At 47.6% G+C, this 13,190-nt stretch overlaps 1 protein-coding gene across 2 annotated transcripts in view; it reads left to right on the top strand.

The window, feature by feature from the left end:
* The window catches only part of LOC139384997 (telomeric repeat-binding factor 2-like), a 79,983-nt gene that overhangs the window by 14,484 nt on the left and 52,309 nt on the right, over positions 1–13,190 (top strand). The window contains exons 3-4 of one of the 2 annotated variants that reach the window (XM_071129961.1): positions 3,386–3,715; positions 9,205–9,329. In XM_071129961.1, the coding sequence (XP_070986062.1) occupies positions 3,392–3,715; positions 9,205–9,329 (449 nt within the window). In that variant the 5' untranslated portion in view covers positions 3,386–3,391. Of the gene's footprint in view, positions 1–3,385; positions 3,716–9,204; positions 9,330–13,190 lie in introns of those variants that run through there. The other variant, XM_071129962.1, reaches the window with a different exon arrangement.

The following is a 13,190-nucleotide window of genomic DNA, read 5'->3' as shown; positions in this document are numbered from 1 at the left end:
ATGCTTTATAGCCTCTACACTGATGGACATAATGCTTTATAGACTCTAGACTGATGGACATAATGCTTTATAGCCTCTACACTGATGGACATAATGCTTTATAGCCTCTACACTGATGGACATAATGCTTTATAACCTCTAGACTGATGGACATAATGCTTTATAACCTCTAGACTGATGGACATAATGCTTTATAGCCTCTAGACTGATGGACATAATGCTTTATAGCCTCTACACTGATGGACATAATGCTTTATAGCCTCTACACTGATGGACATAATGCTTTATAGCCTCTACACTGATGGACATAATGCTTTATAGCCTCTAGACTGATGGACATAATGCTTTATAGCCTCTAGACTGATGGACATAATGCTTTATAGCCTCTACACTGATGGACATAATGCTTTATAGCCTCTAGACTGATGGACATAATGCTTTATAGCCTCTACACTGATGGACATAATGCTTTATAGCCTCTACACTGATGGACATAATGCTTTATAGCCTCTACACTGATGGACATAATGCTTTATAGCCTCTACACTGATGGTCATAATGCTTTATAGCCTCTACACTGATGGACATAATGCTTTATAGCCTCTAGACTGATGGACATAATGCTTTATAGCCTCTACACTGATGGACATAATGCTTTATAGCCTCTAGACTGATGGACATAATGCTTTATAGCCTCTAGACTGATGGACATAATGCTTTATAGCCTCTACACTGATGGACATAATGCTTTATAACCTCTAGACTGATGGACATAATGCTTTATAACCTCTAGACTGATGGACATAATGCTTTATAGCCTCTAGACTGATGGACATAATGCTTTATAGCCTCTACACTGACTGACATAATGCTTTATAGCCTCTAGACTGATGGACATAATGCTTTATAGCCTCTACACTGATGGACATAATGCTTTATAGCCTCTACACTGATGGACATAATGCTTTATAGCCTCTACACTGATGGACATAATGCTTTATAGCCTCTAGACTGATGGACATAATGCTTTATAGCCTCTACACTGATGGACATAATGCTTTATAGCCTCTAGACTGATGGACATAATGCTTTATAGCCTCTAGACTGATGGACATAATGCTTTATAGCCTCTACACTGATGGACATAATGCTTTATAGCCTCTACACTGATGGACATAATGCTTTATAGCCTCTAGACTGATGGACATAATGCTTTATAGCCTCTAGACTGATGGACATAATGCTTTATAGCCTCTACACTGATGGACATAATGCTTTATAGCCTCTAGACTGATGGACATAATGCTTTATAGCCTCTAGACTGATGGACAAAATGCTTTATAGCCTCTAGACTGATGGACATAATGCTTTATAGCCTCTACACTGATGGTCATAATGCTTTATAGCCTATAGACTGATGGACATAATGCTTTATAGCCTCTAGACTGATGGACATAATGCTTTATAGCCTCTACACTGATGGACATACTGCTTTATAGCCTCTACACTGATGGACATAATTCTTTATAGCCTCTAGACTGATGGACATAATGCTTTATAGCCTCTACACTGATGGACATAATGCTTTATAGCCTCTACACTGATGGACATAATGCTTTATAACCTCTAGACTGATGGACATAATGCTTTATAACCTCTAGACTGATGGACATAATGCTTTATAGCCTCTAGACTGATGGACATAATGCTTTATAGCCTCTACACTGATGGACATAATGCTTTATAGCCTCTACACTGATGGACATAATGCTTTATAACCTCTAGACTGATGGACATAATGCTTTATAGCCTCTAGACTGATGGACATAATGCTTTATAGCCTCTACACTGATGGACATAATGCTTTATAACCTCTAGACTGATGGACATAATGCTTTATAGCCTCTAGACTGATGGACATAATGCTTTATAACCTCTACACTGATGGACATAATGCTTTATAGCCTCTACACTGATGGACATAATGTTTTATAGCCTCTACACTGATGGACATAATGCTTTATAGCCTCTAGACTGATGGACATAATGCTTTATAGCCTCTACACTGATGGACATAATGCTTTATAGCCTCTACACTGATGGACATAATGCTTTATAGCCTCTACACTGATGGACATAATGCTTTATAGCCTCTAGACTGATGGACATAATGCTTTATAACCTCTAGACTGATGGACATAATGCTTTATAACCTCTAGACTGATGGACATAATGCTTTATAGCCTCTACACTGATGGACATAATGCTTTATAGCCTCTACACTGATGGACATAATGCTTTATAGCCTCTATACTGATGGCCATAATGCTTTATAGCCTCTATACTGATGGACATAATGCGATGACCCTTAGTGTCAGCGGAACCAGGCAGCAGACAGTAAGCAGGCGCTGGTCAGTGGAACCAGGCAGCAGGCGCTGGTCAGCGGAACCAGGCAGCAGGCGCTGGTCAGCGGAACCAGGCAGTAAGCAGGCGCTGGTCAGCAGAACCAGGCAGCAGACAGTAAGCAGGCGCTGGTCAGTGGAACCAGGCAGCAGGCGCTGGTCAGCGGAACCAGGCAGCAGACAGTAAGCAGGCGCTGGTCAGTGGAACCAGGCAGCAGGCGCTGGTCAGCGGAACCAGGCAGTAAGCAGGTGCTGGTCAGCAGAACCAGGCAGTAAGCAGGCGCTGGTCAGCAGAACCAGGCAGCAGGCGCTGGTCAGCGGAACCAAGCAGCAGGCAGTAAGCAGGCGCTGGTCAGCAGAACCAGGCAGCAGGCAGTAAGCAGGCGCTGGTCAGTGGAACCAGGCAGCAGGCGCTGGTCAGCGGAACCAGGCAGTAAGCAGGTGCTGGTCAGCGGAACCAGGCAGTAAGCAGGCGCTGGTCAGCAGAACCAGGCAGCAGACAGTAAGCAGGCGCTGGTCAGTGGAACCAGGCAGCAGGTGCTGGTCAGCGGAACAAGCAGCAGGCAGTAAGCAGGCGCTGGTCAGCAGAACCAGGCAGCAGGTGCTGGTCAGCGGAACAAGCAGCAGGCAGTAAGCAGGCGCTGGTCAGCAGAACCAGGCAGCAGGCGCTGGTCAGCAGAACCAGGCAGCAGGGCTCTAACTTGGCCCTGTGCTTTGGGAGTTGAGAGGTCAAGGTTGACTCACCTCTGGGTGTATGACTGAAGTTTTAGGGAAGACAGAGAGAAGCTTCAGAATGATTTATTCAAAGATTCTACCACATTCAGTCCAAATAAAGTCCAATAGTTTGCCTGTGGTCCTGTCATTAATGGACTTGACAGCACAGCAAGGGTGGAACACTATTTTGTGGAGCTGTGAAATAGACTTTTGGTAAATTACTATTTCTGATGCCTTTTCTCTCCATCTCTGTCTCCCCTTCCTTCCAGTGCAGGATGCAGTCTTCAGGCCACCGGCAGCGCGACACAGAGCAGCACCAACCCCTGCTGTCAGCTGACGATGACCCTGAGGCTGGGGCAGGAGCTGGTCCTCTGTATCCTCCGGCTGACCAGGACGGCCTGTGGTTTATCCAGGACGGCTGTGGTATAGTCTGTGGTGTGGTGACATGGTTGTTGGTCCTCTACGCTGACTTTGTGGTCAATCTGGTGATGCTGCTGCCAAACAAGAGCTTGTGGTACTCCGTGATCAATGGAGCACTGTTTAACTTCCTGGTCGTCATGGCGCTGGCCTCGCATCTACGGGCCATGCTGTCAGACCCGGTAAGAAGTTGGAGGGGTTGGGGAGGGAGCAGACGGAGGGGGAGGGATGAGAGACAAGACCGGGGGAGGGATGAGAGACAAGACGGGGGGGAGGAAGGTGAGACACTACGGGGGGGAGGAAGGTGAGACAAGACGGGGGGGAGGAAGGTGAGACAAGACGGGGGGAGGAAGGTGAGACAAGACGGGGGGAGGAAGGAGAGACAAGACGGGGGGAGGAAGGAGAGACAAGACGGGGGGAGGAAGGAGAGACAAGACGGGGGGGAGGAAGGAGAGACAAGACGGGGGGGAGGAAGGTGAGACAAGACGGGGGGGGGGGAAGGTGAGACAAGACGGGGGGGGGGGAAGGTGAGACAAGACGGGGGGGGGGGGAGGTGAGACAAGACGGGGGGGGGGGGGAGGTGAGACAAGACGGGGGGGAGGAAGGTGAGACAAGACGGGGGGGAGGAAGGTGAGACAAGACGGGGGGGAGGAAGGTGAGACAAGACGGGGGGAGGAAGGTGAGACAAGACGGGGGGGAGGAAGGTGAGACAAGACGGGGGGGGGAGGAAGGTGAGACAAGACGGGGGGGGGAGGAAGGAGAGACCAAGCGGTGGGAGGAGAGACCAGGCGGTGGGGAGAGAGACCATGCGGTGGGGAGGGAGGGAGAGGGAGAGAGAGAGAGAGCCCCCGACCGACCGACCGACCGACCAGGCGGTGGGAAGGAAGGAGAGAGAGAGAGACCAGGCGGTGGGAGGAGAGAGAGAGAGAGACCAGGCGGTGGGAGGAGAGAGAGAGAGAGAGAGAGAGAGACCAGGCGGTGGGAGGAGAGAGAGAGAGAGAGAGAGAGAGAGACCAGGCGGTGGGAGGAGAGAGAGAGAGAGACCAGGCGGTAGGAAGGAGAGAGAGAGAGAGAGAGAGACCAGGCGGTGGGAGGAGAGAGAGAGAGAGAGACCAGGCGGTGGGAGGAGAGAGAGAGAGAGAGACCAGGCGGTGGGAGGAGAGAGAGAGAGAGAGACCAGGCGGTGGGAGGAGAGAGAGAGAGAGAGACCAGGCGGTGGGAGGAGAGAGAGAGAGAGAGACCAGGCGGTGGGAGGAGAGAGAGAGAGAGAGAGACCAGGCGGTGGGAGGAGAGAGAGAGAGAGAGAGAGAGACCAGGCGGTGGGAGGAGAGAGAGAGAGAGAGAGACCAGGGGGTGGGAGGAGAGAGAGAGAGACCAGGGGGTGGGAGGAGAGAGAGAGAGAGAGAGAGAGAGACCAGGCGGAGAGAGGGAGAGAGACCAGGCGGTAGGAAGGAAGGAGAGAGAGAGACCAGGCGGGGGGGGGAAAGAGAAAGAGAGAGAGAGAGAGAGAGAGAGAGAGAGAGAGAGAGAGAGAGAGAGAGAGAGAGAGAGAGAGTAACCAGCCGGTGGGAAGGAAGGAGAGAGAGAGACAAGGCGGTGGGAGGAGAGAGAGAAAGAGACCAGGCGGTGGGAGGAGAGAGAGAGAGAGAGAGACCAGGCGGTGGGAGGAGAGAGAGAGAGAGAGAGACCAGGCGGTGGGAGGAGAGAGAGAGAGACCAGGCGGTGGGAGGAGAGAGAGAGAGACCAGGCGGTAGGAAGGAACGAGAGAGAGAGACCAGGCGGTAGGAAGGAAGGAGAGAGAGGGACCAGGCGGTGGGGGGAGAGAGCGAGAGAGAGAGAGAGACCAGGCGGTGGGAAGGAAGGAGAGAGAGAGACAAGGCGGTGGGAGGAGAGAGAGGCAAGGCGGTGGGAGGAGAGAGAGAGAGGCAAGGCGGTGGGAGGCTCTGGTCATTGGAGTGGTTGTCAACTTCCTGGCTGTCATGGCCCTGGCATCGCACCTCAGAACGATGAGACGTCTGTCTCTGAGGACGAGGGGGTGACTCTCCCTGCTCTCTGGGAGAAGGAGACTGTCTCCTGGCAGGGTGAGGACGGGGGGGTGACTCTCCCTGCTCACTGGGAGAAGGAGACTGTCTCCTGGCAGGGTGAGGAGGGAGGACAGGGACTGACTCTCTCTGGGAGAAGGATACTGTCTCCTGGCAGGGTGAGGACGAGGGGGCGACTCTCCCTGCTCTCTGGGAGGAGGAGACTGTCTCCTGGCAGGGTGAGGACGGGGGGGTGACTCTCCCTGCTCTCTGGGAGAAGGAGACTGTCTCCTGGCAGGGTGAGGACGGGGGGGTGACTCTCCCTGCTCTCTGGGAGAAGGAGACTGTCTCCTGGCAGGGTGAGGAGGGAGGACAGGTACTTACTCTCTCTGGGAGAAGGAGACTGTCTCCTGGCAGGGTGAGGAGGGAGGACAGGGACTGACTCTCTCTGGGAGAAGGATACTGTCTCCTGGCAGAGTGAGGAGGGAGGACAGGGACTGACTCTCTCTGGGAGAAGGAGACTGTCTCCTGGCAGGGTGAGGAGGCTGACTGACTGACTGGCTGACTGACTGACTGGCTGTCTGACTGACTAGTGCTGTAGGGACTGACTGACTGACTGACTAGTGCTGTAGGGACTGACTGACTGACTAGTGCTGTAGGGACTGACTGACTGACTAGTGCTGTAGGGACTGACTGACTGACTAGTGCTGTAGGGATTAATTTCATCATGCAGAAGGAAGTGTTGTAACTGAACGCTGACTCATTTAACAGTTAATGCTCAGTTCCTCTTTATCCTACCCTACTACTCTACCTCTACTCTCCAGGTCCCCTCTCCATTCACATGCCAGTCAGTCCCTACAGCACTAGTCAGTCAGTCAGTCAGTCCCTACAGCACTAGTCAGTCAGTCAGTCAGTCAGTCAGTCAGTCCCTACAGCACTAGTCAGTCAGTCAGTCAGTCCCTACAGCACTAGTCAGTCAGTCAGTCAGTCAGTCAGTCAGTCAGTCAGTCAGTCCCTACAGCACCAGTCAGTCAGTCAGTCCCTACAGCACCAGTCAGTCAGTCAGTCCCTACAGCACTAGTCAGTCAGTCAGTCCCTACAGCACCAGTCAGTCAGTCAGTCCCTACAGCACTAGTCAGTCAGTCAGTCAGTCCCTACAGCACCAGTCAGTCAGTCAGTCAGTCCCTACAGCACTAGTCAGTCAGTCAGTCAGTCCCTACAGCACTAGTCAGTCAGTCAGTCAGTCCCTACAGCACTAGTCAGTCAGCCAGTCAGTCAGTCCCTACAGCACTAGTCAGTCAGGGTAAAGACTATAGATTGATGTTTCCTCAGGGTAAAGACAATATAGATTGATGTTTCCTCTCCTCAGGGTAAAGACTATATAGATTGATGTTTCCTCCCCTCAGGGTAAAGACTATATAGATTGATGTTTCCTCAGGGTAAAGACTATATAGATTGATGTTTCCTCTCCTCAGGGTAAAGACTATATAGATTGATGTTTCCTCAGGGTAAAGACTATATAGATTGATGTTTCCTCTCCTCAGGGTAAAGACTATATAGATTGATGTTTCCTCCCCTCAGGGTAAAGACTATATAGATTGATGTTTCCTCAGGGTAAAGACTATATAGATTGATGTTTCCTCCCCTCAGGGTAAAGACTATAGATTGATGTTTCCTCTCCTCAGGGTAAAGACTATATAGATTGATGTTTCCTCAGGGTAAAGACTATATAGATTGATGTTTCCTCAGGGTAAAGACTATATAGATTGATGTTTCCTCAGGGTAAAGACTATGTAGATTGATGTTTCCTCAGGGTAAAGACTATATAGATTGATGTTTCCTCCCCTCAGGGTAAAGACTATATAGATTGATGTTTCCTCAGGGTAAAGACTATATACAGTGCCTTGCGAAAGTATTCGGCCCCCTTGAACTTTGCGACCTTTTGCCACATTTCAGGCTTCAAACATAAAGATATAAAACTGTATTTTTTTGTGAAGAATCAACAACAAGTGGGACACAATCATGAAGTGGAATGACATTTATTGGATATTTCAAACTTTTTTAACAAATCAAAAACTGAAAAATTGGGCGTGCAAAATTATTCAGCCCCTTTACTTTCAGTGCAGCAAACTCTCTCCAGAAGTTCAGTGAGGATCTCTGAATGATCCAATGTTGACCTAAATGACTAATGATGATAAATACAATCCACCTGTGTGTAATCAAGTCTCCGTATAAATGCACCTGCACTGTGATAGTCTCAGAGGTCCGTTAAAAGCGCAGAGAGCATCATGAAGAACAAGGAACACACCAGGCAGGTCCGAGATACTGTTGTGAAGAAGTTTAAAGCCGGATTTGGATACAAAAAGATTTACCAAGCTTTAAACATCCCAAGGAGCACTGTGCAAGCGATAATATTGAAATGGAAGGAGTATCAGACCACTGCAAATCTACCAAGACCTGGCCGTCCCTCTAAACTTTCAGCTCATACAAGGAGAAGACTGATCAGAGATGCAGCCAAGAGGCCCATGATCACTCTGGATGAACTGCAGAGATCTACAGCTGAGGTGGGAGACTCTGTCCATAGGACAACAATCAGTCGTATATTGCACAAATCTGGCCTTTATGGAAGAGTGGCAAGAAGAAAGCCATTTCTTAAAGATATCCATAAAAAGTGTAGTTTAAAGTTTGCCACAAGCCACCTGGGAGACACACCAAACATGTGGAAGAAGGTGCTCTGGTCAGATGAAACCAAAATTGAACTTTTTGGCAACAATGCAAAACGTTATGTTTGGCGTAAAACACAGCAACACAGCTGAACACACCATCCCCACTGTCAAACATGGTGGTGGCAGCATCATGGTTTGGGCCTGCTTTTCTTCAGCAGGGACAGGGAAGATGGTTAAAATTGATGGGAAGATGGATGGAGCCAAATACAGGACCATTCTGGAAGAAAACCTGATGTAGTCTGCAAAAGACCTGAGACTGGGACGGAGATTTGTCTTCCAACAAGACAATGATCCAAAACATAAAGCAAAATCTACAATGGAATGGTTCAAAAATAAACATATCCAGGTGTTAGAATGGCCAAGTCAAAGTCCAGACCTGAATCCAATCGAGAATCTGTGGAAAGAACTGAAAACTGCTGTTCACAAATGCTCTCCATCCAACCTCACTGAGCTCGAGCTGTTTTGCAAGGAGGAATGGGGAAACATTTCAGTCTCTCGATGTGCAAAACTGATAGAGACATACCCCAAGCGACTTACAGCTGTAATCGCAGCAAAAGGTGGCGGTACAAAGTATTAACTTAAGGGGGCTGAATAATTTTGCACGCCCAATTTTTCAGTTTTTGATTTGTTAAAAAAGTTTGAAATATCCAATAAATGTCGTTCCACTTCATGATTGTGTCCCACTTGTTGTTGATTCTTCACAAAAAAATACAGTTTTATATCTTTATGTTTGAAGCCTGAAATGTGGCAAAAGGTCGCAAAGTTCAAGGGGGCCGAATACTTTCGCAAGGCACTGTAGATTGATTGATGTTTCCTCTCCTCAGGTGAAAGACTATATAGATTGATGTTTCCTCAGGGTAAAGACTATATAGAAGCCTGTTTGTGTCCGTCGTATTCTGATGATGGTCTGACCCCTCCCGTCAGGGGGCGGTTCCTAAGGGCAACGCCACCAAAGAGTACATGGACAGTCTGCAGCTGAAACCTGGAGAGGTCATCTATAAATGTCCCAAGTGTTGCAGCATCAAGCCACAGAGGGCCCATCACTGCAGGTAGACACCATGACAGAGAAGGTATAAATATCTATAGATATGTATCACATCAAGCCACAGAGGGCTCATCACTGCAGGTAGACACCATGACAGAGATGGTATAGATCTCTATAGAGACGTATCACATCAAGCCACAGAGGGCCCATCACTGCAGGTAGACACCATGACAGAGAAGGTATAGATGTCTATAGAGACGTATCACATCAAGCCACAGAGGGCCCATCACTGCAGGTAGACACCATGACAGAGAAGGTATAAATATCTATAGATACGTATCACATCAAGGCACAGAGGGCCCATCACTGCAGGTAGACACCATGACAGAGATGGTATAGATCTCTATAGATACGTATCACATCAAGCCACAGAGGGCCCATCACTGCAGGTAGACACCATGACAGAGATGGTATAGATCTCTATAGATACGTATCACATCAAGACACAGAGGGCTCATCACTGCAGGTAGACACCATGACAGAGATGGTATATTTATCTATAGATACGTATCACATCAAGGCACAGAGGGCCCATCACTGCAGGTAGACACCATAACAGAGATGGTATAGATATCTATAGATACGTATCACATCAAGGCACAGAGGGCTCATCACTGCAGGTAGACACCATGACAGAGATGGTATAGATCTCTATAGATACGTATCACATCAAGACACAGAGGGCCCATCACTACAGGTAGACACCATGACAGAGATGGTATATTTATCTATAGATACATACTGCAGGTGAGGGATACTCAGTGGCTTAAGGTGTCCGCATGCTTCCCAGACGAAACAGTTTGTGCATACAGTACCAGTCAACAGTTTTAGAACACCTACTCATTCCAGGGTTCTAGAACACCTACTCATTCCAGGGTTCTAGAACACCTACTCATTCAAGTGTTTTTCTTTATTTGTACTATTTTCTACATTGTAGAATAATATTGAAGACATCAAAACTATGAAATAACACATATGGAATCATGTAGTAACCAAAAAAGTGTTAAACAAATCAAAATAGATTTTAGATTCTTCAAAGAAGACACCCTTTGCCTTTGCCTGATGACAGCTTTGCACACTCTTGGCATTCTCTCAACCAGCTTCATTAGGTAGTCACCTGGAATGCATTTCAATTAACAGGTGTGCCTTGTTAAAAGTTCATTTGTGGAATTTCTTTCCTTCTTGATGCGTTTGAGCCAATCAGTTGTGTTGTGACAAGGTAGGGAAGAAGTTAGCCCTATTTGATAAAAGACCAAGTCCATATTATGGCAAGAACAGCTTAAATAAGCAAAGAGAAACACAGTCCATCATTACTTTAAGACACGAAGGTCAGTCAATCAGGAACATTTCAAGAACTTTGAAAGTTTCTTCAAGTGCAGTCGCAAAAATCATCAAGCGCTATGATGAAACTGGCTCTCATGAGGACCGCCACAGGAAAGGAAGACCCAGAGTTCCCTCTGCTGCAACGGATGAGTTCATTAGAGTTACCAGCCTCAGAAATTGATGCCCACATAAATGCTTCAGTTCAAGTAACAGACACATCTCAACATCAACTGTTCAGAGGAGACTGTGTCAATCAGGCCTTCATGGTCGAATTGCTGCAAAGAAACCACTACTAAAGGACACCAATGAGAAGAAGAGACTTGCTTGGGCCAAGTAACACGAGCAATGGATATTTTTGATTCCAACCAATGTGACTTTGTGAGACGCAGAGTAGGTGAACGGATGATCTCCGGATGTGTGGTTCCCACCGTAAAGCATGGAGGAGGAGGTGTGATGGTGTGGGGGTGCTTTGCTGGAGACACTGTCAGTGATTTATTTAGAATTCAAGGCACACTTAACCAGCATGGCCACCACAGCATTCTGCAGCGATACGCCATCCCATCTGGTTTGCGCTTAGTGGGATTATAATTTGTTTTTCAACAGCACAATGACCCAACACACCTCCAGGCTGTGTAAGAGCTATTTGACCAAGAAGGAGAGTGATGGAGTGCTGCATCAGATGACCTGGCCTCCACAATCACCTGACCTCAACCCATTTGAGATGGTTTGGAATGAGTTGGACTGCAGAGTGAAGGAAAAGCAGCCAATAAGTGCTCAGCATATGTGGGATCTCATTCAAGACTGTTGGAAAAGCATTCCAGGTGAGGCTGGTTGAGAGAATGCAAAAAGTGTGCAAAGGGTGGCTATTTTGAAGAATCTCAAATATAAAATATACTTTGACTTGTTTAACACTTTTTTGGTTACTACATGATTCCATATGTGTTATTTCATAGTTTTGATGTCTTCACTATTATTCTACAGTGTAGACCATAGTAAAACACTCATTCAGGGTTCACACTAAAGCATGCTGACGCCTTTACACACACACACACACACACACACACACACACACACACACACACACACACACACACACACACACACACACACACACACACACAGGTTACAGAGAGAGCACAGCAGGTAAGGGAATAGCCTGACAAACCAACTGGCTCACACCATCTCAACACTGGTTAACACCATCTCAACACTGGTTAACACCATCTCAACACTGGTTAACACCATCTCAACACTGGCTCACACCATCTTAACACTGGTTAACACCATCTTAACACTGGTTAACACCATCTCAACACTGGTTAACACCATCTCATCACTGGTTAACACTGGTTAACACCATCTCAACACTGGTTAACACCATCTCAACACTGGTTAACACCATCTCAACACTGGTTAACACCATCTCAACACTGGTTAACACTGGTTAACACCATCTCAACACTGGTTAACACCATCTCAACACTGGTTAACACCATCTCAACACTGGCTCACACCATCTTAACACTGGCTCACACCATCTCAACACTGGTTAACACCATCTCATCACTGGCTCACACCATCTCAACACTGGTTAACACCATCTCAACACTGGCTCACACCATCTCAACACTGGCTCACACCATCTCAACACTGGTTAACACCATCTCAACACTGGCTCACACCATCTCAACACTGGTTAACACCATCTCAACACTGGTTAACACCATCTCAACACTGGTTAACACTGGTTAACACCATCTCAACACTGGCTCACACCATCTCAACACTGGCTCACACCATCTCAACACTGGCTCACACCATCTCAACACTGGCTCACACCATCTCAACACTGGCTCACACCATCTCAACACTGGTTAACACCATCTCAACACTGGCTCACACCATCTCAACACTGGCTCACACCATCTCAACACTGGTTAACACCATCTCAACACTGGCTCACACCATCTCAACACTGGTTAACACCCTCTCAACACTGGTTAACACCATCTCAACACTGGCTCACACCATCTCAACACTGGTTAACACTGGCTAACACCATCTTAACACTGGTTAACACCATCTCAACACTGGCTCACACCATCTCAACACTGGTTAACACCCTCTCAACACTGGTTAACACCATCTCAACACTGGCTCACACCATCTCAACACTGGTTAACACCATCTTAACACTGGTTAACACCATCTCAACACTGGCTCACACCATCTTAACACTGGCTCACACCATCTTAACACTGGCTCACACCATCTCAACACTGGTTAACACCATCTCAACACTGGTTAACACCATCTCAACACTGGTCAACACCATCTTAACACTGGCTCACACCATCTTAACACTGGCTCACACCATCTCAACACTGGTTAACACCATCTCAACACTGGCTCACACCATCTTAACACTGGTTAACACCATCTCAACACTGGTTAACACCATCTCAACACTGGCTCACACCATCTCAACACTGGCTCACACCATCTCAACACTGGTTAACACCATCTCAACACTGGCTCACAC

Source organism: Oncorhynchus clarkii, chromosome 26, assembly GCF_045791955.1.
Source record: "Oncorhynchus clarkii lewisi isolate Uvic-CL-2024 chromosome 26, UVic_Ocla_1.0, whole genome shotgun sequence".
In the NCBI taxonomy this organism is placed as follows: domain Eukaryota; kingdom Metazoa; phylum Chordata; class Actinopteri; order Salmoniformes; family Salmonidae; genus Oncorhynchus; species Oncorhynchus clarkii.
Note: the sequence above shows the minus strand (reverse complement) of the source record. Positions and strands in the feature narration are given on the sequence as shown.